The sequence below is a fragment of the Peromyscus maniculatus genome, chromosome 18, assembly GCF_049852395.1.
Source record: "Peromyscus maniculatus bairdii isolate BWxNUB_F1_BW_parent chromosome 18, HU_Pman_BW_mat_3.1, whole genome shotgun sequence".
Classification (NCBI taxonomy): domain Eukaryota; kingdom Metazoa; phylum Chordata; class Mammalia; order Rodentia; family Cricetidae; genus Peromyscus; species Peromyscus maniculatus.
The window spans coordinates 16,255,299-16,281,658 of record NC_134869.1 but is presented as its reverse complement, the minus strand read 5'-3'; the positions used below and the strand labels follow the sequence as shown (position 1 = coordinate 16,281,658).

The following is a 26,360-nucleotide window of genomic DNA, read 5'->3' as shown; positions in this document are numbered from 1 at the left end:
GGATGTGTCCAATTGGGTGAACAAGGGGTGAACACACCAACTGAAGCATGTTTTCCAGGGGAAGGAAAAGAGGGCCTTTGGAAGAACAAAAATCACCTTCAGTGGAGGCGTCTCAGTCATCAGAGTGAGGTGGAGGGGGCTGGACTTTACAAACTGGAGCATCCCTGCCCACTAGTGCACTTACACATTTGGTCAGTAATATCTGAATACTCACTAATCCTGCAGAAGGAAGGGGTTGTACTGATACTATTAGAATAACTATATTGCTAGGGATCCAAATAGCTTACCTTAGGCCGATCTCCCTCTGGTCCTAAACAACAGTCCCAGAGGCCCGATGACAGAGGAATGGTATTTATGAGACTGAGCGGTTGTAATAGAGTTGGCAGATGAACTAAGGAATGTTGTCATTCAGTAGGTCAGCGCCACCAAGCCCGAGTAGAGTGGCCTCTGGATAGAAGTCCAGTGCAGTGGCCCCACCTGGATAGAGACGTCCTGGAAGTGGGGGAGGCATTGCAGGTGTTGTAACAGGAAGAACGCTCACTTTTCACAGAGAGATTGTCTTCAGGCTGGCTAATACAGAGCAGCTGGACGGTAGACCTTCATGGGAGATGCCATTGAGAACGCAGAGTGACAGTGAATTGTGGTGAAGGGAGGTGCTGAGGGCAGCAGCCAGAGAAGATACATCGTTGGCATCAGTGTGGCTCTTAGGTAAACTAGCAAGTGATCACCTCTTGCCCTGAGATTCTCTTGAGAGAGAGACTTGGAGAGAGAAGACAGAAACCCATCGTAGCTGAGGATTAACCATCCTCGAAATGATTTCTTATATATCTTAGGTCTTTCATTAACTCTTAGATCAGAAACAGTCTGTATTGATCTCATTTTTTTCCCCGTGTGGCACTGGGGGTCAGACCCAGGGCCTGTGCTTGTGAGGCAAGTGCTCTAACACTGAACCATGCCTCCAGCCTTTGAAATACCTTGTGAGTTTCTAGGAGAGGGCTTAGTACTGATGATCAATCTGTTGGATTTGCCTTTTCTTTTAAAAAAATTGTCTATTTTTATTTTATATATTCAAGTGTTTGCCTGAGTATATGTATGTATTCCATGTGTATGCAGTGCCCACAGAGGCCAGAACTCTATCTCCTGGAGCTGGAGTTACAGACCATTTGAGTTACCATGTGGGTGCTGGGAACTGAACCCTGGCCTCTGTAAGAGCTCTTCTTAACCACCGAGCCGTCTCTGAAGCTCTGGATTTTATTTTTCTTGAACATTTCTTTTTACTGAACACAGGGAACAAGGGCACTCGTGACAGGATGGGACAAGACAGTGAGGTAGAGCAGGAGAGGACAAGCCCTGAGGAGCTGGGGAGAGACCAGCAGACGCGGGCCGGAGCTTGGAGTGTTAGAGCCTGGGTGCTGGGGTTGGTGTGGCAGAGGAGACCCATGCAGGACCAGACTAGTCCCAGCTGGCTCTGATGGAAATGAACTCATCCCCTTTAAAGCCTTCCCTCTTCAGCGGTCTGTGAGCTGGTTAGAGGCTAAGGCAGAGTCTGAGTTCAAGATCCCTATCCGGGAGTCCATTGTTCATGGCACATGGGAACTTGTCTTCAGCTGTTTGGGCTTTAGAGCCAAGTTACAAAGCATCTTTATATTTGATTTGTATTTTATAAGTTCATACACCGTTTTCGAAATATGATGATCAATGATCTGTATTTATGGGATGAATGTGGATGGCACTTGGATGTGAATTCCTTGCTTACTGGTTTTTTAATAGACTGAGGCTTTTGCTTGGGATATTTCTATTGTAGTTCTTTCCAAGTTCATTGTTCCCATGCTTGTATTTTTTTAAATCAAATCTATGCAACCGTTCAGTAACAGCTGTCATAACCAAAGGATGATGAGGTTGCTTAGATACAGTGGTATCTCACTGTAGTCATGGTCTGCAAGAGGTTACAGGACAGTTTAACTGACAAAGAGTAGTTCCATTAAAGTAATTGCAGAATTTTTAAATTGTGAATTAAAAGAAGTGTTAAACTTGGTTTATGTGGAGGAAGATACTTAGTTTCCATTTCAGTCTTTTAAGAAAATATTGACAGTTTTATACATGTGTATAGTGCATTTTGATCATGTATACTCATTACCCTCTCTTATCTCCTTCCCACTCCCACTGAACCCCCTTTCTCCAACAAGTTGCTCACCTACTTGTGTGCGCACGCGCATGTGTTTGTGCGTGCGTGCGTGTGTGAACAGGATTGGGGGTTGTTCCTGGAGTGTGGCAGTTAATCAGTGGTGAAGGAGACGACTTCCTCTCCCCGGTAACTGTCACCCCTCATGGAGGGATAGTATCTCCCGAGCCCCTCGCCCATTAGCAATGGGCTTGTTAAGGGACCTGATGTCATGTGGATATTATGGAGGTAACCATAGTGACTGTAACTTTGTGCATGCAGTGGTCGTGTCATATCCAGGAGACAGCGTTTTACAACACACTTCTTCATTACCTCGTTCTTACATTCTTTTAGTCCCTTCTTCCATGATGTTCTTAAAGCCTTGGAGGGGGTGATAAAGATGTCCTACATAGGCTAACACACGCTGATCACTTAATTCTCAGCACTGTTACTAGTTAGGGGTCTCTGCATTAACTGCTTCCCATTGCAAAAAAGACTCTTTGACCAAGACAGAAAGCAGCATGAGTTAGTCTGCGGGTATAAAAATAGACGTGTATTCTGTTCAGAAGGCAGTTTGACAACACATCTGTTGAGCAGAATGGCAGTAGTAGGTCCCCTGCTTAGACCCGCTACCTCCTCAGCTGTGGGCTTTCGATCCCAGGTTTACAGTGCCAGGCGTGAATTCCCTTTACGGAGCAAGCCGCAGATCCAAGGGAGAGAGGTTGGTTGTCCTGGTAGCGGTCATACCATTGTTGCACAGTGTTAGCAGGTCTGTATTGTGTTCCAAGTGGCCGCAGCTGCGGGGAGCATTGATGACTCTCTTCCCCAGCAGCCTGCAGTAGTTTAGTCTTGATTTTATCTTTTTTTTTGTTTTTTGTTTTTTGAGACAGGGTTTCTCTGTGTAGCCTTGTGCCTTTCCTGGATCTCGCTCTGTAGACCAGGCTGGCCTCGAACTCACAAAGATCCGCCTGCCTCTGCCTCCCGAGTGTTGGGATTAAAGGCGTGCGCCACCACCGCCCGGCTTAGTCTTGATTTTAAATATCTAATAAATCAGGGAATTTCGGGCAAACTGTTATAGAGAAAAAGCTACATATTATTAATTAACCTTATAATCAGCATAGCCAAAACAGTTTTATTGCATGTGCCATGCTGAGAAATAATTCAGATTTTTAGATCATAACACTAAGTTAGAAAGGTATCTGATAATTGACTTAAGCTTGAGAAGTATTTCCTGAGGTCTTGTCTTTTAATTGAGGTGCTAAGGTACTGCAAATTAGCATTAGGTAGAGGTTATAAAATTGGATAATCTTAGTTTAAATATTGCAAGTCCAGTGACATGAATTGTGCTTTCAAATTTCTGCTGTAAGATCTGTCTCCCCACCCCTAAGAAGGAAAGAATCTTAATTTATCCTGATTTGTGAGTGACTCGGAGTATATAACTTTCAATTTTGATTTTCCATTGTGTGTAATGTCTGTCTCAGTCCTGTTTCACAGCCCCTTTGAAGATTTCAGAAAAGTGTATTATAACAAATGATAACCCTATTAAAAACAGGCTTTGCGAAGAAATAAAAGACAGAATATGGGGCTAGCTGTGAGACTGCATATTAGACAGATGTGTCTCAGGTGGTGGGCACAGCAGCTGCTTTTCAAACCTTTTTAAAGCTTGTTTTATTTTATAAAAATGTATTTGAGCCACATAAGAGGAATAAAATGAAAGCATCAGCTGCTAAATAGAGCTCCTGAGTTAGGAGTCAGTCTTTGTTGTTTCCCTGAGAACTCTTGGTTATTTTCCATGCTTGCTTTTATTTTTCAGTTGAAGTCTCTCTGCTGAAGAGTAGTAACAGAAAGATGAACACCCCAGCTAATGACTGACTGCCTTCTTTTCCATTAGCTCATTGCTGGAAAAACGGGCCAGATTGATTACCTGCCGGAAGCTCAAGTGAGTTGCTGTTGCCTAAGTCCACATCTTGAGTATGTTGCATTTGGAGATGAAGATGGAGCCATTAAGGTACTCAGTTCTAGTCCTCAGAGCTGTGACCAGAGTTATGTTTAATCATCTGCTTGGCACTGCACACCCATGTACCAGACAGGTCTTTCTGACATCTAGTGGTCATTATTCCATAGACTGTGCATCCTAACCTGGTTAGCGTCTCCTCACGTGACCTTTACCACTGTTTCTCGAGCTTTCTGTGTTTCTTATTCTCTATCTGGTTGTTTTGCTATTTTATTCATATTTAAAAAAACTAAACAGGTTTAACCAATTATACAAAAGCATTCCCCCCTCTTAGAAATAGTCATGTGATGTCATTTCCAGGTTCTTGAGAAAGTCAGTACAGGGCCCCTCTGTGTCCACTGTCCTGTCTACATTTCTACCTTTGATGTTAGGTGTGTACCTGTCCACCACCTGAAATCCTGAACTTACTCAGCAAGACAAAATAAATAAAAGAATCAGGGACTGACCCAGGAAAGGTATTATAATGAAAATCATATTGTATAAAAATATTCTGACCCTTATCCCATACAAACCTTATCACTTGTTATCTAGTTGCATAACTTTTAGAGACCATTGGTCCTTGTCATTTTTCCTCACCCAGGCATTTGGGGCTTGTCTCCTAGTTTATTGAGACTGTGGCATTAGCCACATTTATTTACCATGGGTTCCTTTTCATAAGGGATTACACAAATGTTCTCCAGGTCAAGCTATCCTACAAGAGGAGCTACAAGAGGAGCTTATACACACAGTGAAGAGGAGGTGATGTCCGACTGCTAGGTCTCCCTGAGCAGCCACATTGCTGTGCATTCAGTTAAGATTGTGGCAGTGTCCGACAGTTGTTTGTAAAGTCAGGACCATTGGATAACAACAGGTTTCCTTATTTTCTCCCAGCCCCCATTTTTGTACTGCTGGGTAGTATTTATTTTGAATGGGCCCATGGTTTCCTTTTTACTGTGATGCCAACTCAGCATCTTAGTCTTCCTGTTTTTACCATTTTAGCACATTGAAACTGCCTTTCAGTTAAAAAAAGAAGAAAAAACACCTCATAAGACGTGTGTGCTTTGGGGCTGGAGAGATGGTCCAGAGGTTAAGAACACTTACTGCTCTTTCAGAGGACTTGGGTTGATTCCCAGTACCCACATGATGACTAACAACTGCCTGTAACTCCATTCCCAGGGCATATAAGGCTGTTTTTTGACCTCCACAGGCATCAGGTGTACATGTGGTACACTGACATGCATTCAGGCAAAAGCTCATACCTGTGAAATAAAAGCAAACCTTTAAAAAGTTTTTAAAAATCCATACATCTTTTTTCTATACTCTTCCTCACAATCCTCACATAATATAAATTATGAACCGTGTAAGAATGCCAACATCTGGCTATTTTGATTGATTTTTAATGTTTAAAATGATAATTTTAAATGGTCTTCCCTAGCAACTGTATACTGTTCCAGATGCTCTCAGACATCCAGCATCCTGGATATTGGATGCTGTGGCTCTTGTTTTACAGATGTCTCATCTCCTAATTTCCACAGCTTTCCTGAGTGACAGAGCCTAGTACTCCAGTGTGAGTTTCTGAAGGAATTGCTCAGCAGTCAGTGTGACCCTGCTTCCCTGTAGGAATACTGTCTGTCTGTCTGTCTGTCTGTCAACCCTCTCCCTTGAGAAGGCCCAGTCACCCAATTCCTCTTTGCTTTTTTGAGGGCTCATTTCCCCTGCAATGTATGGGTTAGATTTCTAGAATCTTGTGTTACAGCATCATCTAATATATCATTTTATCTTGGGCAAATAAAAATACACACATGCACATACATCCATATGAGTTCATTTGAGAGCACTTTTGATGTAGTCGCCATCTTTTGAGTTTGTGTTACAACGTAAACATTTTTGTACGTGTGTGTTTACAGGCCGCAGTATGGTGTGGAGGTCAGAGGCTAGCTCTGTGGGGGCGTCACTTCTCTCCTTCCAGCCTGTGGTCCTGGGGTCAAACTCAGGTTCTTTCTCGCTTATGCAGCAAGTGCTTTATCCACTGACCCGTCTCACCAGCCCGGTTACCGCTCTCTGAATCTGTGTTTGGCCTTTCAAAGGCTTGTTATCTGTGTGCTGCTCTCCAGTCTCCCCATCGCCCTTCGCCCTTGGCATCTTTATCTCTCCTCATTTTTTTTTTCTTTGACGAAGAGCTTGCCTTGGTTTATCCAGGGTTTTTATCCTTTCTTCTTTCTCATTGTCATAAGTTACCGTTTTATTTTGGAGGCTTGAGCCCGGACTGTCCCTTGGTTGATGACTCAGGTAGTTGAACACTCAGGAACCATTGGTTCCTACCGCCATTTGGCCATCCTAGTGCACACTTGGTTGTACGGGGTGGCCGGGGTGCGGGGACAGGTGTGCATGGCATACACATGTATGCATTGTGCCTAAATAATGCTTCATTTCTTTGTATTAATTTTTGGTGGTTTTCTGTCTTGAAGGTTATAGAACTTCCAAACAACAGAGTTTTCAGTTCTAGGATTGGACATAAGAAAGCTGTGCGGCACATCCAGTTCACAGCTGATGGGAAGACCCTGATTTCAAGTTCTGAGGATTCTGTAATTCAGGTGAGAGGATGAATGAACTAACATCTGTACCGTTAGAGGGAGGAACAAAGAACACTTCTGTATCAGAAGAACACTGTGCTAAAGCTTGCTCACTTAAACCTACTGTTTTGGGTGTACATTCCCACTGTACACGTAGGGTTTATAGAGTCCATTTATGTTTCATATATTTTGTGGGTGTGGCATGGTGGCAGTTCACTGAGCAGGTTGTTTCTTCTGTGTTAAGTATTCATTGGAATCCTTCCTGTCTTGATATTCACAGTTACATGAGTAAATACATTTTTGCCACTTTTATCTAATTTATTCTCATGACTGAATTCTGACTTGAATGCTTTGTTCTTTTCCTGAGACAAGGCCTTGCTATGGAGAACAAACGGCCTAGAACTTGCTTTGTGCAGACCAGGCTGTCTTTGAACTTTCAGCAATCCTCCCGCCTCTGCCATGTGGGTGCTGGGGTTGTAGACATGTACCACCATGCCCAGCTCCAATTTATACGATCTTATTAGAATCATATTTATTGTGGTGATAAACTTTTGCCAAAAGAAAATTCACTTTTATTAAGTTCTAGTACACATACTTCAGCACTACTGTGGTAGGACAAGGCTTGCTGGGGAGGTTAGACCTCCCCCATTTCTTACTCTTCAGAACTACCGTAACTGGTGGCTTTTAGATATTTAGGTATTTTTAGATCTTTCGGATCTTGTCTTTGATGTTTACCTTCATGCCTCCTCCATATGGCATGCTTGCAGTGCTGTTTCTAATTCTCCACGTGGGGAATTGCTGACTTCCCAATAGTGAGGACATAGCAGTTGTCCTCCTTTCCTGTCTCCAGCACATGTGCATGTGTGCACCCAGAGCCGTTGATCAGACCCGCCATCCCTGCAGCTCTGAGTGCTGTCACTGTGACTGAGCAGACTGTACTAAAGTGTGTTAGGAGTGCAATGCCTGTCCTTGTTTTCCTCAGAATAGGCTCTTACTGTGGAGCCAGGGTGTCCTGGAACTCCCTATGTGCTGGGATTATAGGCATGCCCCACCACGCCTCATGGTTGCAGTTCCTATCGTAATAGAGTTTAGAAAAATGTAGTCTTTGATTACGTGTGGCTGGAAATTATTTCACCTTCAAACTTTAAAGATATTGCTTCATTTTCCCCCCTAAGTTCCACAATTTATATTGAGAAATCTAAAGTCATTCTGATTTTTTTGTTTGTCATTGAGACAGGATCTCACTATGTAGCTCTGCCAGGCCTAGAACTTGCTCTGTAGACCAGGCTGGCCTTAAATTCGCAGAATCCACCTGCCCCTGTCTCCCAGTGCTGGGATTAAAGGCGTGCACCATCATTCTAGGTTTTAAATCTTTCTGGAAGATTTCAAAGTCTTCTCTGTGGCCTCAGAATTTTGAAATTTCGTGATGATGTGCCTTCCATTATTTTGTTCATTTTGGTAGTTTCTTTCAAGGAAACTTATTCTTAAATTCAGACTTTTCTTGAATTATTTCTTCTTTCCCCATTTCCTTTTCTGGTCCAATCTGATTCTCTTTTTTGTAAAGCCCATTATGTATATATTGGTTCCCAGCCAGTCCTTGTGTCCTGGGTTATTGTGGTTGTAAGTTTTCTCTGGTCCTGCCCAGCTCCAATGGCCCCGCAGTCCCACAGCTGCTTGGACCCAAATAAACACACAGAGGCTTAGATTATTTACAAATGATATGGCCTAGTGGCTCAGGCTTCTTGCTGGGTAGCTCTTATATCTTAAATTAACCCATTTCTGTAAATCTATACTTTCCTGAGGCTCATGGCTTACGGGTACCTTTACATCTTGTTTCTTCTGGTGGCGGCTAGCAGCGCCTTCTCTGCTCTGTCTTTCCCCTCTCTCTATTGATAGAATGTCCCGCCTAACCTTATTCTGCCTCACCATTGGCCAAATAGCTTTATTCATCAACCAATCAGAGCAACACATATTCACAGCATACAGAACGACATCACCCATCAGTTTATTGTTTGAGGAAGGGTCCTTTATAGCCCAGGCTGGACTTGGACTTATCACATAGCTGAGGATGACCTTTCAGATTCTTCTGCCTCCATTTCCTGGAGTTAGATATGTGCCACAACACTTGGAGTCTTCGTCCTCCTCCCCTAGCCCATTTACACTCTCTACACTGTGTTCTGTATTCTAGAATTTTCTTCAGTTTTTACATTTTTTAATGCTTAAGAATTCCTTTTTTTTTTTAAATTAGATAGGGCTCACTAGGCAGCTCAGGCTCACTTTAGTCTTGTTATGTAGCTGAGGTGGGGTTTGACCTCAGAAAGACCCACCTGCCTCTGCCTCTTGAGCACTGGGGTAAAGGCATGCACCACCACTCCCCATCCTAGTTAGTTCTACTTTTGGGTCATACTTCTGGTTTTACTTAGCACATATTTCTTGTGTTGGCAACATTTAACTACGCCATTAAGAACTATTTTTTTTTTTTAAACCAATCTTGCTATGTTCTGTCTTTGTGAAGATGTAGGATTGGAATGAAATTTGGCTTCAATACAGAAACTTTATTATAAGCTCCCATGATGCTTCTTTATTAGCTGTGAAACTCATATAATAGTCATATTTCTTCCTCTCCAGATGTCTTTGAAATGAGGGAAACTTAACTACATCAGATAAATCCCGTTGGGACATTGTATGCGGAGTGAACTTAAATTCATAAGATTTTATGACCTGTTTGTAGATATTCTCAGCCAGAGGGAGAAAGAATTTTTGGAATTAGAGTTATTTTTAGAAATACAAGTTGTATTTCATCTTTTTCTGGACTGCTCAGAATGGTTTTTACATATACAGGGCTTTTAAAAGATGTCTGTTTTATGTGGGTGCTCACACTCAAGCGTGTCATGGAGTCATGTGAGCCCATGTGGAGGTCAGAGTACAATGTGCAGGAAATGGTTCTCTTCTATCATGTGGATTCCAGGGATGCAGCTCAGACTGTGAGCCTTAAAACATATGGGCTACTGCGGGTGTGGTGCTACACACCATTAATCCAAGCATTTGGCAAGCGGAGACAGGGGGATCTCTGTAAGTTCAAGGCCAGCCCGGTCTACAAGGTGAGTTCCAAGATAGCTGGGAATACATAGACCTTCTCTTAAAAAAAAAAAAAAAAAAATGGACTGCTTCATGAATTTGTATGCCATTTTTGCACAGGGTCCATGCTAATCTTCTCTGTGTAGTTCTGATTTAGATTGTGTGCTGCCAAAGCAAGCATTTACAGGGTAGTAATGGTTCCTATAATGGAACGCTTTGTAGGTATTTCTAAGAAATGTTGGGTTGAGTTTTTTTTGTGTGGGTGTGGGTGTGGGTGTGGGTGTGTGTCATGATCTTTTAAGTCTGATGTCATGTAGCTCATGTTGGTCTTGAACTCACTATGTAACCAAGGCTGGCCTTGAACTCTTGATCCTTCTGCCTCTTCTGCCCAAGTTCTGGGAATATGGTGTGTGCCGCCATACCTGGCTTTGTTTTAGTAAATGACTGAATGGAGTTTTGTATTCCCAGCCTGAGACAGGTTTAGACAATCTCTGTCAAGTTTAAGTCATTGCTAGAAGTAGAAGAATAACCCCACCTGAACATTGTGGGAACTGAGTCCTGTTTTGGTAGCTTTTGACTCTTTACCTTGAGGTAAATGAAGTGCATGTATTAGCTATGCCTACCTGATCCATAAAAATATGTTGGTTCTCACAGGTATAAGAAATCTAGTATTTATTTACTTACTACTGTTTTTGTGTCTTTCTGTTGGGTCTTGATGTATAGTCCGGGTTGGCTTCAGACCTGTGATCTTCCTCGACCTTCCCCAGTGCTCAGATTATAGGCGTGCCCAGCCAGCTTTATTTTTATTTATTTATTTTTTTTTTGTTTAGTTTTTTTGAGACAGGGTTTCTCTGTGTAGCTTTGGAGCCTGTCCTTGAACTCACTTGGTAGCCCAGGCTGGCCTCAAACTCACAGAGATCCACCTGCCTCTGCCTCCGGAGTGCTGGGATTAAAGGCGTGCGCCACCCCCCCCACCCCCGCCAGCTTTTTTTTTAAAATTGAATTTTATTTCAGTAGTTGAACAAGTTCTATGGTGTGTATACTCACACAAGTTATTGATAATGGTAGACGTCCCTAATTCAACTTCAGTGCCGTTGCACAATGCTAGTGCAACCTTGTCTGTTATACCAAGGTGATTCACTTAACACAGTATGTGTGAGTCCAGTGAAAAGCACCACGTTGTTGCCTTGTCAGACAGTGTCTTTGAGACAGCTACTAATCTCCTTCGCGGGCTCTTTGTCGCGCATGCTCAGGAAGGCTCTGGTTTCCAGAGTAGAGAGCAGCAGCAGGAAAAACCCGGTCAGGACTGGATGCACTTTGAATTAGGCACGGCCTAGACTGTTAAGATGGGAAGAGTGTGTGACGGGCAGCCATTGGTCCTCAAGTCTGCTCAACCCAGAAGGAAAGGAGGGAGCCAGGACATTCCAGTGGAAATGGCTTAGGGGTAGGCCTTGCCATACAGGGCGCCATGACCTCCTGGTATGATTTGGGGAGCCCGAAAAGTCCATGTCACTGCACCTTACCACAGTCCCCAGCGTGTGTCATTGAGTTCTTAGAATGCTGAAATTTCTGACCCACCCATGCTCCTTTAGAACACGGTCACTTCTAGCACCTCCCCCGCAGTTACTCGCTGGCACACAGAGAGCCTAATCCTGGGGATCCCGATTCTTTGAATGAATGTCCCCAGCTGGAAGACAGGAAGAGATAGATCAGGAGCCAAGGCCTGGTGGGAAGATGGCTGCTGTGTGTGGCAGAGACTAAAGGAAGGTGCTGTGGATATCACTCTATATAAATAAAACACTGATGGCCAGTGACCAGGCAGGAAGTATAGGCGGGACAAAGAGAGAGGAGAATTGGGGAAACAGGAAGAAGGGGGAGAGACACTGCAGCCACCACCAACAAGCAGCATGTAAAGACTCTGGTAAGCCACCAGCCACGTGGCAAGGTATAGATTTATAAAAATGGGTTAATTTAAGATAAAAGAACAGTTAGCAAGAAGCCTGCCACGGCCATACAGTTTATAAGTGATATAAGCATCTGAGTGATTATTTTATACGTGGATTGTGGGACTGTGGGGCTTGGTGGAAGCTGGAGAGAAGCCCTCCAGCAACAGGAAGGGAAGTAAGATTCAGCATGGCTTTTATAGTTTTGCCTAGCTGGCTAGGAGAGGGCTTGAAGTTATCTCTGCACTGTTTGTCATGCACTCAGACCAGAGCCAGAATGCTGATGGTGCACATGGCCGTGGTGGTGCCCATGGTGCGCATGGCTGTGGTGGTGCCGGTGCCGGTGGTGCGCGTGCCTGTGGTGGTGCCCGATGGTGCACATGGCCGTGGTGGTGCCGATGGTGTGCATGCTGGCCCTCGGAGCTGCTGCTCTTCTGCAAGCCATCTGCTCCCCTGTGGTCACTGGACTTGGACTTGCTTTCAGTCCTTTTCCTTTTCTTTTTTCTTCTCTCATACAAGACATCCTGACCACAGCCTCCCTCCCTCCATCCCCCACCTCCCCTCTCCCTCATATCTCCTCCTCCCCCTCCCCTCCTCCTCCACTTCCTTCATGAAAGAGCAGGCCTCCCAGCAATAGCAACGGAGCGCGGCATAGCAAGATGAACTAAGTAAGACTAGGCACAAGCCCTTATATCAGGGCTGGGTGAGGAAACCCAGTAGGAAGAAAGGGGTCCTGAGCACAGGCAAGAGTCACCTCCTCTCCCACTGTTAGGAGTCCACAAAACCCCCAAGCTATACAACCTTGTGTGTGTGTATGTATGTATATATGTATGTATGTATGCATGCATGCATGCATGCAGGCCTACGCAGGCTCTGTGAATGCTGCTTCAGCCTCTGTGAGCCGCTATGAGCCCTGCTTAGTTGATTCTGTGGGTCTTTCAATACTTTTCCAACCTTTTTTTTTTTTTTTTAATTCATTCACTGCATTTGAAAAGTTCTCAATTTGTGCATCTGACTTTCTTTCTTTTTAAAAAAAATTTAGTTTTATTTTATGTGCATTGGTGTTTTGCCTGCACTTATATAGCTATATATCTATATCTATATCTATCTATATCTATATCTATATATCTGTGTGAGGGTATCAGATTCCCCAGAACAGGAGTTACAGACAGTTGTGAGCTGCCATGTGTGTGATGGGAATTGAACCCGGGTCCTCTGAAAGAGCAGTCAGTGCTGTTAATCACTGAGCCATCTCTCCAGCCACCCCTCTTTAAACTTTTAAGAAGGGTTATTTATTTTATGAGTGTTTGTCTGAATTTATGTATGTGTGATGTGTGTGTGCCTGGTGCCCTTGGAAGTCAGAAGAGGGTGTTGGATCTCCTGGAACGAGTTCCGGGTGGTTGGGAGCCTCTGTGTGTGTGCAGGGAATGGAATCTAAGTCCCCTGCAAGAGCAGCCAGTGCTCTAACTGCAGAGCTTTCTTTCCAGCTCCTTCTCCTCTCACATGCTTTGAGTGCTGGCCTCTGCCAGACCATTTTGAAGGAGTCATTGTTTTGAATTTCACAGTACTTTTACTTCAGTAGTAAAACCTTTATGTAAGATTTTTTTTCCTTTTTATGTCTTATTTCATAAATTTGTTCATGGTAGGTCCTTGTTTGATTCACATTTGCCTTTTGGAAACATGTTTGTTAAATTAAGTGAAGTCCAGAATTTAAAAACCACTAAATACTATTGCTTTGATTTAGTAATGGGCATTCTGCATATTGACAGGACATAGATGTTTCTGTTCACTGCTGTGCCTCAGATGTTCCTGTTTGCTTATTTTGTTCCAGTTGCTGGCACTGCTTCAAGTCTTCCTTGTCTCTCGTGGCTAAGAGCCTCTTGCCTAAGCTGCATGTGAAATAATAGTGCCTACCGCTGCTGCTTTTATTTGAGAGTCGCATTAGGGGCTGTCTAAGACTTTGAAGCTTGGTAACTCTACGACCCGTGTTTTCACTTCCCTGGCTCACTGGACCTTCTGGGCAGTAGGGCGAACTTCACTGGAGCCAGGGTCTGCAGACTCACCCCATGTGCAGGCTTGGGAATCTGCAGATATGTAATTGGAATAATTTCCTCTGGAAAATTTAATCAGATGGTGAGCTCACTGACATATTGTGGGTTTTTTCTATCTTGTGGTTTAATTAACTACTCTCTAAGCAACTGAAGAAAACAAATGTTATTTAGGAGAAAAAGTGTTTTGTTTTGTCCCCCCATCAAGCTAATTAGCTTCAACGTTTTCTCTCTGTAAAACACAGAGACAATGTTCTTTGGTACTTCTCTGTTTGAAATACTATGAAGATAAAAAGACTTTCGATGAGAGAATGCATACCTCTTTCCAGTGGGACATTATTGGGGGAGGTTTATGACAGACTTATTTCTTTGATATTCAGGTATGGAATTGGCAGTCGGAGGGTTATATCTTTTTGCAAGCCCATCAGGAAACAGTGAAGGACTTCAGGCTCCTGAAAAATTCAAGATTGCTTTCTTGGTCGTTTGATGGAACAGTGAAGGTAATTTGAATCCCAGATTTTTTAAATGTATTTTTTTGTTTTTTAAATTATTTTGAAAATACTCTTTAAATGTATTTTATTTTATTTTATTGTGTGTATGGCTGTCTGGCTTGTATGTATGTCTGTACACCACATTCATGGTTGGTGTTTTCAGAGGCTAGAAAAGAGCATCAGATCCTTTAGAACTGGAGTTAAATTCAGATACCTGTGAGTTGGGTGCTGACATTTGAACCCGGGTCCTCTTGAAGAGCAGTTAGGGATCTTTACTACTAGGCCATCTTTCCAGATCTGAGTACCAGATTTCAAAAGAATTTATACACACCTGTATGTATGTATGTATGTATGTATGTATGTATGTATTTTGAAATTGGATCTCATTATGTAGCCCTGGTTGGTCTGGAACTTGATATATAGACCAGGCTGTCCTTGAACTCACAGAGATCCACCTGCCTCCTGAGTGTCTGTGACTAAAGGCTTGTGCACCACCAGCCCCAGCCCCAGATTGTTCTTTTAAAGAACACATTCTGATGTTGCAGTAATTATATTGTGGCAGCTTTAAAGCCCATGAATGTAAAGTAATTAAGTGAAAAAATGTCAGCACTTTGCCTGTTTTCTGTACACTGCCGTCACCTACATCTGTTGTCTGTTTGTAAGCATTCATGCTGAAGGAAACCCAAGAGAGCAGGACAGGTACTGCTCTAAAGCTTGCTTTTTGGGTGTGTTTTGTAGTGATTGTGTTTTTTTTTTAAAAAAGATGTATTTATTTTTATATGTGTGAGTGTTTTGCTTGCATGTATGTCTGTGCACCGAATGCACACAGTACCCACGGAGGCTGAAAGCAGCGGATTTCCTGAACTGGAATCAGATGGTTGTGAGTCACCTTGTGGGTGCTGGAAATCAAACCCAGATCCTCTGGGAAAGCAGCCGGTCTTCTTAACTGTGGAGCAGTCTTTCCAGTCCCCTCTCACCGTCCCCTCACATCTCAAGGTGTCCATCTTCCCTTCCCCTCCCTGTCCTTGTTTTGTGATTCTAGGAATCAAGCGTGAGGCTTTGTACATGCTAAGTGAACATTACCACCGAGATCCACCCCCATTATTGTTTTCTTGAAGTACCGTGCAGCCCAGGTTGGCCTTGAACTTGTCCTTACCTTGGGGGAATTATTCCATCATGTATGGCAAAAATGTCCTTAAAGGCATCACCTAATCTTTGCATCACCTAATCGTTTTTTTTCTCCCTTAAGGTATGGAATATCATTACTGGAAGAATAGAAAAAGACTTTATTTGCCATCAGGGTACAGTGCTTTCTTGTGATATTTCTTCTGATGCTACCAAGTTTTCATCAACCTCTGCTGATAAGACTGCAAAGGTCAGTCAGTCACTTAAGTGTCCACATATAAAACTTGCAGTATTGATTGTGTGTTATGAGTCTAAACAATGTAAGGCAGGAGAGTGATAGATTGTTTACATACCTGTATCATCTGTATTTTTTTAAAGATTTATTTATTATGTATACGGGGTTCTGTCTGCATGTATGCCTGCAGGCCAGAAGAGGGCACCAGATCTTACTATAGATGGTTGTGAGCCACCATGTGGTTGCTGGGAATTGAACTCAGGTCCTCTGGAAGAACAGCCAATGCTCTTAACCACTGAGCCATCTCTCCAGCCCCTATCTGTATTTTGTAAGACTATTTACTATTTTGTGTGCGTATGTGACAGATACAGGGAGAGAGAAGGAACCTGCAGGAGTCACAGTGTCTGTGTGTAGAAGTGGGTCCTTTCCTTCCCCTTTGCTGAAGCAGGGTCTCTCAGTGTTTCTGCCGCTTTTGCTGTGCTGTGCACTCCAGAGCCAGCAGCTTCCAGACAATTTTCCTGGTTCCCCCTCCCATCCTGCCTGAGGATGCTGGACCCACAGATGCAGCCACTGCATCCAGCTTTTTATTCCAAGTTGGGTTATTGGGCTTGTGAGGCCGGTGCACTGATTGCATCATCTCCCTGGGCCTGTCTCATATTTTAGGACATGTGGTGCAGTCTCACTTGATCGTCACGTGATAGGTGTCATTGTCCCAGTTCTGCACATATAGAAACTAAAGCTAGAGGGTCGTGTGAGCTGTCCTAGGCCACAAGCTCTTGGAGGATTCCCATTAGCACTCATTTGGCATGGGATAGATTAAATGAATAACATTTAATCATGCTGATTCTCCCTCATGGAGAATTAAGATTAAGAAAAAGATTCTTAATTCTTAAAGTATTAAGGAAGAAAAAAATACCTTTTATTTGTAACTAATCAAATAGAATCTCCACTGTATATTATGTTCAGTAAAACTAATTGAAAGGGGTGTAAATACACACAATTTTTATTCACTTAGTGTGAGTGGATACTTTTGGAATTCTCTGAATTACACTTCCAGCTTGGGAACTGAGCACTCCATTCTCTGTCTTTTCCTCCATCTTTGTTGTGACGTCATCATCTGGCTGTCTTTGGTGCTGTTGTTCATTGCTCAGTGTTTTGGTTCCATCCACTTTTCCTTGTTTTCCATGCTTTCTTCCCTGTTGACTGGTGGGCAGCCTCTTGGGCAATTCTTTCACGTAATTCCCCCTCTAACACTTAAGGTCTTGTGATAGCACCTTTCATGTGATGTTTTACAGGCAAGCTCTTAGACCCACTTCCTTCCTTTTCAGCCATTTCCTCTTTCTGCCTACCCCCATCTCCATCTTGGTGTGCAAGTTGTGACATGTCACTTTAGACCTACATTTCTTGTTGGCTCTTCAGTGAAGCTTTTTCTGACTCTCAGGGAACATTAGCTGCTCTGCCTTCAGAGTTTTCCTTCTGTTTTATTTGTGGTTTTTGGAGCATTTCAGCAGTTCACAAAGTATTCCTGAGTCCACTTTCTTGGTGAAACCATGAACTTCAAGGAAAGGGACTATGTCTACTTCATCTCATACCATAAGTTCTTGGTTGGCCATGCCTGGAACATGGTAATTTTCAGTGCGTCCTGGCCAAATGGTAGTAACAGAACCACAGAGAGAATATTGGAAGGAAAAGAAAGCAAACTGGGTCTGGTGATATACAGCTTTAGGGGCAGGAGAACTCTGTGAGTTCAAGGCCAGCCTGGGACCCTGCCTCAAAATTAAAAAAAAAGACAGCATTTGGCCAGCAATAATATTGTTGGGCAGTATGATGACAATCTCTTAAGAGCTTTGACTATCTATTATGTCCTATGCAGTCCCATTTAATCATCACACCATAGGAATCATTGACCCCATTTTACAAGCACAGAAACTGAAGCTAGAGAAGCCAGGAGTTATCATAGGTCACAAGGATTTAGTAGAGTGGACTGTCTGCCTCACCCTGTCAACTGTTCTTAACTAATTCTCTGTTCTTTGTGAGAGCATTAATACAAAGACAAGAAAGCCGACTCTGATTCTTGAGTAATTGATTAAAGGGAAGTCCCCAAAACTTGACAAGGTTGTGGTTGGAGCTGGGCATCTTGTGAAAGTGTAGGCACCACCAAATGCTTGAACTTGCCTGGGATTGACTTTTTGTCTGTGTAGCGCTTTGGGCAGGCCTTGTAGATATTTGAAGAGTGTATTTGCCGTTCCTAAACAATCTTCATTGCCTTCCAGATCTGGAGTTTTGAACTGCTCTCTCCTCTTCATGAGTTGAAGGGTCATACTGGCTGTGTCCGCTGCTCTGCCTTCTCTCTGGATGGCATCCTGCTGGCAACCGGAGACGACAATGGAGAAATCAGGGTAGGCTGGGCCGACTGAGATAGTTTCTCCTTTAGCTTGGGCTGCCATTCTTCCCCACACTGAGGTTGCTTGTTTGATGATTTTTCAGAGGCTGACCAGAACTCACTATTCAGCCTTGCCTGGCCTATCTCCGGGTCTTCCTGTTTTAGCCTAAGTCCTGGGATTACAGCAGTTTAACACCGGAGACCTCTTTTAATGGGACAGGAATGCAGAGGTCCTAGGGTTTTGGTTGCATGGAGCATACTTTGCTCTGTTTCGTGTGCACACTATATTCATAGCCAATGTCACAGGAGGAAAGAATGCATTTCAGAGTTAGTCAGGTAGCATGTTGGTGCACACCTTTAATCTCAACACTCAGAAGGCAGAGACAGGTGCGTCTCAATTGAAAGCTAGCCTGGTCTACATAAAATGGGTTCCAGGCCAGGCAAGGCTGCATAGTAAGACCCTGTCTCAACAAACAGACAAACAAATAAACAAATAAATAAAATAAAAAATAAATAAGTGTTACACTGACGTTTTCTATGTACATGAGTAGCTATTTGCAGTTGGTTCTCTGTTGTTTGTGAATGATTTACCTTATTTTTTAACATTAACTAAAGGTTCTTTTAGTGGCAGAATTTGGAGAAACTAGTTTTGTAAACCGTTGGTTCATAAATGAATTGCAAATTCTGCTCTTTCATTGTTCAAAGTAGAGATCTTTCTAGAACTCTGCCCATTAGTCAGCGTCTTTCTGGGGCTTGTTACAGTCCCCTTTGGACTGTCTGTCTTTGTTAATGAAGATGTACTAAGGCTCACATTTCTGTCAGGGGCTCCAAAGGAGCAGCCAGTTTTTATCCCCCCGAACTTCTGAAGGTGCACATGTAGACTATGCCAGCTTCACCTAGAGAACAGTTTTCTGAGAGTTATGGCATCCTCTTCTTTTGTGTCTGTGGAAATAAAAGCTAGTGTCAAAAGTATTGTGTGCTTGAAGGATCAGAGACCATGGAAAAGCAGCCAGATTACTTGTGGTGTTAGAAGAAGTGTAGAGAAAATGAAAAACTTGGGCACTGGGATAACTGCTGTGGTAACTAGTTTTGTATTTTAAATTTTTATTTTCTTATGTGTACGGTGTTTGGTCTGCATCTGTGTCTGTGTACCCACATGCATGCCTGGTAACTGAGGAGGTCAGAAGAGGGTGTCTGATTTCCGGGCACTGGAGTTACAGATGGTACAGATGAGCTGCCACGTGGGTGCTGGGAATTGAACCTGGGTCCTCTGGAAGAGCAGCCCGTGCTTTTAATTGCTGAACCATCTCTGCAGCCTTGGTAACCAGTAATTTTGAGAAGAATATTTTCCTTTCTGGTGGTAGGTTTGTTGTTTCTGTTTGCTTGCTTTTAAGGAGAGGCATTAAAACTCACAGAGCAGTAGGTGTAATGCCGAGAAGCAGGAGGGTTTGGACTTGCAGGGTACGGAGTCTACCAGGCCTTCCAGGAACGCTGCGATTCCTTGGCCTTGGTCGGTCCTACTCACACACTGTCTAGAATTTCAATGATAAACACCCCCTTTATTTTGTTAGTTTTTGGATACAGAGTCTCATTATGTTGGCCAGGCTTTGAATGCAAAATCTTCCTACTTCAGCCTCCTTAGCTGCTAGAATTAGAGGTGTGTGCTGTCATGCCTGCTTTTCTCTCCTAATTCAGTGGAAATTGGTAGCATTCTGATCCAGCATGCTATTCTTTTTGTTTTTAAAATTTCCAGATATATCACAGATGATGTGTATGTATACTTTGAGACTGGCAAAGCTTCAGGGTTACCCCATTAATGAATTACATATCATGTTTATGTAGATATGGAATGTCTCAAATGGCCAGCTTCTTCACTTGTGTGCTCCGCTTTCAGTAGAAGAAGGAACTGCTACCCACGGAGGCTGGGTGACTGATCTGTGCTTCTCTCCCGACAGCAGAACGCTTGTCTCTGCTGGAGGATATCTTAAGGTAAGAGTTACTCACGGATATGAACCAAGAGCATCCGGGTCGTATCTGAGTGCTTTTCTCTTAGTGTGTTCAGTTGGCTTTCCTGGAACCCAGCAGAGTAGAGGGGAGGCTGTTGGGAGACAACCTTGCCGTGGTGACTGACATCCCAGGCCGCTTTCTCTAGGTCTCTCAGCATCTTTGGTGACAGCGGTGGCAATGTGAGAGCTCTCACCTCCCTGTCTGAACCTACATGACCCAACTTCATCTCCCATGGCACTCAGCAGGAAATGTTTTGGTTGGGATTGCTTGAAAAATGTATTTGTGAAATGTTCTTTCTTGGTAATAATAGTAGCAGCTGTAATTTATTATCTAGAGACTTTGATTTCTATCAGCCCACTAATCAGTTTTGTGATGCTCAAGTTTTACTCCCTGTGGGTTATAGATGAACAGAACTGATCTTCATGGAGGTTATCACTGTCCTAGAACTAACTTTGTGATTAGTAACTACAAGGGCCAAGACTCACAGTAGGTCTTCTGCCTCTTCCACTGTCTCTGACAAGTTGGCTTGTGCATACTCAACAGTGACTGTTGGGGCCAAGGCTTAAGCATGTTGTAGGGCTCTGGTGTCATTTATTGGCCCATTTATCCATTCGGTGATACTGTTCAGGGTCTGCTGTGTGTTGTGGCACATATTTAAGGCTTGTCCTTTCCCAGTGGTGGCTAATGTTCCCTACAAAAAGCAAATGGAGAATAAAGTCCCTGAAGTGTAGGAGGGGCCTGAGAGAAGCTTGCAGGAGGTCAGTGGAGGGGCAGAGGAGAGGAATGGACAGGTCAGTTGTAAAAGGTGTAGAAAAGGATACTGTGCATGATGCTGACCACTTGGGCATTCTGTAAGCTCTGTCATTTACAACTGATCCCATAGGATTTTGTGAGGTAGTTGATGGCTCTTGAAAACAGCTAAGCGAAGATGGTCTCATTACCTCACAGTACAGATGTTCAGATGTGTTTGAATGAAGTCTCTGGTTGTAAGGGTCCTACGTTATTGCAGTGCCACTCAGCATCTGGCTTATAAAAGATAAATGAGGGGATGTTGTCAATTTGTGAAATGATACCTCTCCAGCCTGCATTGGAAATAAGTCTCACAAAGTTTATTAATGGATACCTTTTGGGGCACACTTTGATTTAGTCGTCAAGAGCTCCTGGACTATTAATGCCACTTGTCCTCCTTGAGTGTAAAGATGAATAACTCTGAGCTTGAGGATGGTGCTTAGAGGAGAGATGTTGCTGCCTTTGTGTTGGAAGCTGTGTCTTTCACTGTTGAAAACGTAACTGCCCAGCCTTGACACCAAGCTTCTAGAAACTCTGGGCTCTGTGGAATGCCACTGCATAACTGTGCCTGGCTTTTAGGATATTCCGAAGACCAATGAGCAACCTTGGCGTGAAGTAGAAGGTGGATCTGCTGCTGCGCTGTAAAGGTCATGTCTGGAGGCTGGAAGAAGCCATGTCTATCTGTGTCGTCTATGTGTCGACATGACAGTCAGCGCTTTGCCTTCTGTTTGATGACTAGCGTGGTTAAACTAATTATGTTCTAACCCAGCCTGCATCTACCCAGCATGTTAATGAGACCATCCAAAGGCACAGAACAAATTAGGAGTGAGAAGAAACAGCTGCCAGAGTGGCCAAGAAATGAGGCATTTTGGGTCTGTTTACTTTCAAATCTGAGCAGTGTAAATTGAGTGCCAGTAAGATAGTGTCTAGTAGCTAAAATGTTCTTACCTTTCTTTCGAAATTATTATAAATGAAAATGTAACTTATCTTTTGCCAGAGTCATGCCACAGAACACAGACTGCTAGAATGACAAGTTCCTATTCATTCATACACTGAAGGCAAAGGCTGATTTACAGTGTGGAACCCAGGGTCAGAAATGAAGGTGTTTTATACTCGGAAGAGTGTTGTTATGACTAGGGAGTGGGTCTGGGGACAGACTGCCTGAGTTCAGATCCCAGCTCTGCCACTCACTGGTTCGGTGACTTTTCACAAGGTTGTTTTACCTCTGTCTGCCCAGTTGTTTTGTCTGTAAGATGGATGTAATGATAACATGGACCATATTACAGATATTTCTTATATGTCTTTTGCTTATTCCACCGTCAGCATCAGGTATTAATGTTTATTATAGCTGATACACTTAACCCGGTCCATCATCATCACCTAGAGTGCATGGTGGACATAAGGATCAGGCTGGGTTCCGCACATTTTGTGCATTTGGATAAATCTCTGATGGCGTGTATCTACAACTGTAGAGTCATACTGAGTAATTCATTACCCTGAAAATCCAGTGTTTGCGGCTATGAAATCTTGCATTTCCATTCCATATTGAACCAGTGGCTGTTGTAGGATTTGCAGGTAAAACAGTCCTTTTTAATGGTGTGGGGGAATGATAGATGGATGGACACTACATTTGAAAGTCAGGAACTGTTCCACCTCTGCTGTCCACTTCCACTGTCCTCTGCGTCTTGATTCTCTCAGGAACCCAGGTTCCTTATTTTTAAAATGAGGCAGGCGGGTCTAAGAGATGAACTGTACAAGCCCAAGTCACTGAAAACAAGTCCTCTCGAGCTGGACTGTGTTCTTTGTGCTTTGGGTTCTGGTGCTGTTTTAGGAAGCACATGCTGCTTTAGTGAGCTTTACCAAATCCTGTGACATACACATTTACCAGGTCCTACTCCCAAGAGTAAAGATAACACTCCAGCCTGGATCATGGCAAGGCGGAGTGTTAGGCTCTGTCCTGAGCACATAGGCGACAGTATTGTCTGTGTTTGTGACACTCAGGCTCTTGGTGGACTGTGGGCCTTTTGAAAACATGTTCTCGTGCGTTGTCTCTTGCCCTCAGTTTAGCTCTGAGGTAGGACAGTAAGTTTTGTGAACCCCGTTGGGTAAAAATAGTGTTATACTCTTCATGAATTCAGTGATGGGGAGGAAGGGAAGGCTGTGCTTAGAGCCCCTGCTTCATTGGAGGTGATTGGTATTCAGCGTAGATTGTCACATAGCAGCCTGCATCTCCCCCGGTGAAAGCGTTCTCTAGAAGACTGGCTTCCTTCCTGTCTGTGCTGTGAGTGGTCTGGGTATCTGTTGGAGTCCAGGCCATGGCGATAGAAGGCCATGTCTTAGTGCAGAGAAGCAGCCATGTGCTCATCCCATGGAGAAGACACACAGACAGCCCAGCCCTCCCCAATACACTGTGTTACCAGCTCTGTAGTGGCCGTTGCTTTTTCTGGAATGCCTTGCAGGGGCCGTGGGTGCAGACATGGCTGTGAGGCCATCACTAGGGTTAACTAACCAAGGCCAGTAGTCTTCAGCAGTAAACCTCAGATGCCATCCCTGCTCATTGCTTGGCTTAGGAGTCATGAGTAGTTGGGTGAAGGAGCTGGTTGGCACTAAAATTCACCGTGCAGTGGAAGTACCAATCTAATGAAAGTTTTCTTTTTCTCTGAACAGTGGTGGAATGTTGTCACTGGGGAATGCTCACAGACCTTCTACACCAACGGAACAAACCTCAAGAAAATACATGTGTCCCCTGACTTCCGGACATACGTGACTGTTGATAATCTTGGTATTTTATATATTTTACAGGTTTTAGAGTAAAATGGCTAGGCATTAATGTAGTTCAGCTCCTTAATTTTGAATTGGAAAAAAATTGACACTCTGTCCATCAACGTTTTCTAATGCTGTGAATTGTATTGTAGTATCGCATTCATTACAAAAGTGTTCATGGCTGGATGAACAATGTTAGTCAGTACAGCCATCTCCACAAATGAACACACTTTTACTCTGCTCATCATTTTTTTAGTAGTCCTCATCGTTATTAACAGTTTGTTCCTAACCAGCAAAGGAAATGTAAATATGTACCTTGCTACGCTATTGGTAAACTTCTTCCTTGATGCATTCCAATTGGCTAGTGTAATTAATGCGAACCATTTGAAGGAGTTCTGTGTTGATGCCATCATTCATTGCGCAGGCTGTGCTGCAAGGTAACGGAGGTCGGTTTGCGGAGCCACACTTACCCCCAGGGGGTACGGCTTTCCAATACAATCATGTTGCTTATGTGCACTTTTTAAATTTGCTTTAAAATATTGTGTCTTTGTGCACAGTCTGCAACATTTCTTTTGATAACTCAGTGAGTGTTGTATTTCAGCAGTTCTTTCTATGAGCTAAAGTCTTCCATTAGAGAGATTTCTCTCTGTAGCCGATGACAGCCCTGTGTGTGGCTGGACTCTGATTGTCAGTGTCTGAATTGGGCACCACCCTGCACTCTCTCAGTTTCGTTTTTTTTTTTTTTTTTTTTTTAAGACAGGGTTTCTCTGTGTAACAGTCCTGACTGAACTCACTATGAGACCAGCCTGGCCTCAACTCACAGAGATCCTCCTGCTTCTGCCTCCCAAGTGCTGGGACTAAAGATGTGCGCCACCATGCCTGCCCTCTGTTTTTTACTTCCTGCTTGACTAGCCTTAACCCTCTGTTAACCCTCTGTTCATAGTTAGCTGTTAGTACGTCAATGAAATGTGAAATAGTAAAACACTTCATCTGTTCAATCCTTTAATCTGTTTACTTCTGGATAATTGTCATTTATCAGTGCCATTCTCTTTATGACTTTCAAGAGAATTATTTAGGGTTTCTGTGCATTTCCACAGAAATCCCCAAGACCCAGGAGGATGATGGCTTCCTCCTTCCCCTCGCTTCCTGTTTCCTGTATCCCCCAAAGCCAACACCGTTTTTCCCTGGGAAATGCGAACTCAGACAGCGATTCTATCACGCAGGGTCCTGTGGTCCGCTTGCATCAGACTCCTAAGTAGCTGGGAGAGATGGCTTTTGATGCAGAAAAAACTTTGCAACATTAGTGACTAGTTTTGTTTTTAATCCCTTTTTAGGATCTTTAGTTGAAGCTTAAATTTGATAGCTTTCCCCAGAAATATTAAGGACAATAGAGATAAATTAGTAATAGATGTAGTTTTTGTTTTTGTTTTTCCAAGACAGGGTTTCTCTATGTAGCTCTGGCTATTCCGTAACTTGCTCTGTAGACCAAGCTGGCCTTGAACTCACAGAGATCCACCTGCCTCTGCCTCCCTAGTACTGGGATTAAAGTCATGTGCCACCACTGCCCAGCAGTAATAGATTAGTTTCCACATAAAACAAGAAGTCAAATAGCTTCATTTTGCATTAGGAATGAATGAGTACTAACATAAACAGTAGTCAACGAAGCTGTTTCTGTTGTCAGGACATATTACTAGCTGTGGTGTGGGCAGAGGGAATCAACCACTGGTGTATTTTATTTTTATTTCTGTGTGGTGCTGAAGATTGAAACCCGGGCCTTGAACATGCCAGACAAGCGCTCCAACACTGGGCTGCACTCCAGCCCGTGGATGGGTTTTAGTTAGATATGCCCACATGGCATTTGCAGGAACTGTGACTAGAGTGAACAAAATCTTGTACAGAATTAAAGAAGTTGCTTTTTTTTTATCTTTGTTTGGTTGGTAGGTTGAGGAACTAGTTTACACACTTACTGTGATTTAAGCAGATGTGATAAATGAAAAAAGTCTTAATTTTATAAAAATAAATACCTGAACAGTACGTCTTACTTAGAACTTGCTGCAAATGAATCAGACTTTGCTTTTCCGAGAACGTTAGTGGCTTATCTGTTCTGTAGCTGGGTTATTGAAGTGAACTAGTGAACAGCAGTTTTTCTAAAGTCTTGGTCTTTGTCTGAAAAGTGAAGTGGAGAGGAAGACACAGTAGCGCAAGGAAGGAGACAGCTTATATGGCAGCCTCAGCCTGGCCAGAAGGCTCGGCCTGTGGCCTGCGGATGCGCGCTACGAGTCCTTTCCTCACTGTGCTTTCTATGTGAGAAATGACATTGGACTTTGTATATGTGAAGATGCTTTGTACCATGGGTTTTATGTGCTTTGGAGACTTTTTATATTTATAATTTATATGTGTTATTAATTTTTTTGCCTTGGAATACTGTTTAAACATGAATTTTAAAAACAAAAATAAAACTTCTGAAAATTTCTGAAAAACATTTGATTTTAGACTCCTTGCTTGCCTTTTTTTCTGTTGTTAGGAGATTGATCAAACAGCTTTCAGGGGTGGCCTGGGGAGATGGGCTCAGTCAGGCAAAGATGGGGTCTTGAGTTTGAGCCTCAGAACCCACGCATACAAAAAAAAACCCCTATTCTTTCAGCAGTGGGAAGGCAGAGACAGGAAGAGCTCTAGGATTTGCTGACCATCCAGTGTAGCTGACTTGAACTCCAGGTTGACAGAGAGACACTGTTTCCAAAAATAAGGTAGAAAGCCATCAAGAACAGCAC

The 26,360-nt window shown here is 43.3% G+C and overlaps 1 protein-coding gene and 1 non-coding gene across 5 annotated transcripts in view; one reads left to right on the top strand and one right to left on the bottom strand.

Moving 5' to 3' along the window:
* Apaf1 (apoptotic peptidase activating factor 1) overlaps positions 1–26,071 on the top strand; it is a 90,224-nt gene extending 64,153 nt beyond the window's left edge. For 3 of the 4 annotated variants that reach the window (XR_013045828.1, XM_006979814.4, XM_076554623.1), the window contains 7 exons: positions 4,053–4,169; positions 6,623–6,748; positions 14,177–14,296; positions 15,537–15,662; positions 17,921–18,046; positions 19,873–20,019; positions 23,494–26,071. Coding sequence is in view for 3 of the 4 variants with exons in the window: in XM_006979814.4 (XP_006979876.1) it covers positions 4,053–4,169; positions 6,623–6,748; positions 14,177–14,296; positions 15,537–15,662; positions 17,921–18,046; positions 19,873–20,019; positions 23,494–23,640 (909 nt within the window). In the remaining variant the exon portion in view is untranslated. Of the gene's footprint in view, positions 1–3,974; positions 4,170–6,622; positions 6,749–14,176; positions 14,297–15,536; positions 15,663–17,920; positions 18,047–19,872; positions 20,020–23,493 lie in introns of those variants that run through there. The other variant, XM_076554624.1, reaches the window with a different exon arrangement.
* On the bottom strand, positions 9,881–9,985 carry LOC121823842 (U6 spliceosomal RNA). The gene has a single exon (XR_006065484.1). It is a non-coding gene; the product is annotated as a U6 spliceosomal RNA (small nuclear RNA).
* Positions 26,072–26,360: the final 289 nt, after the last annotated feature.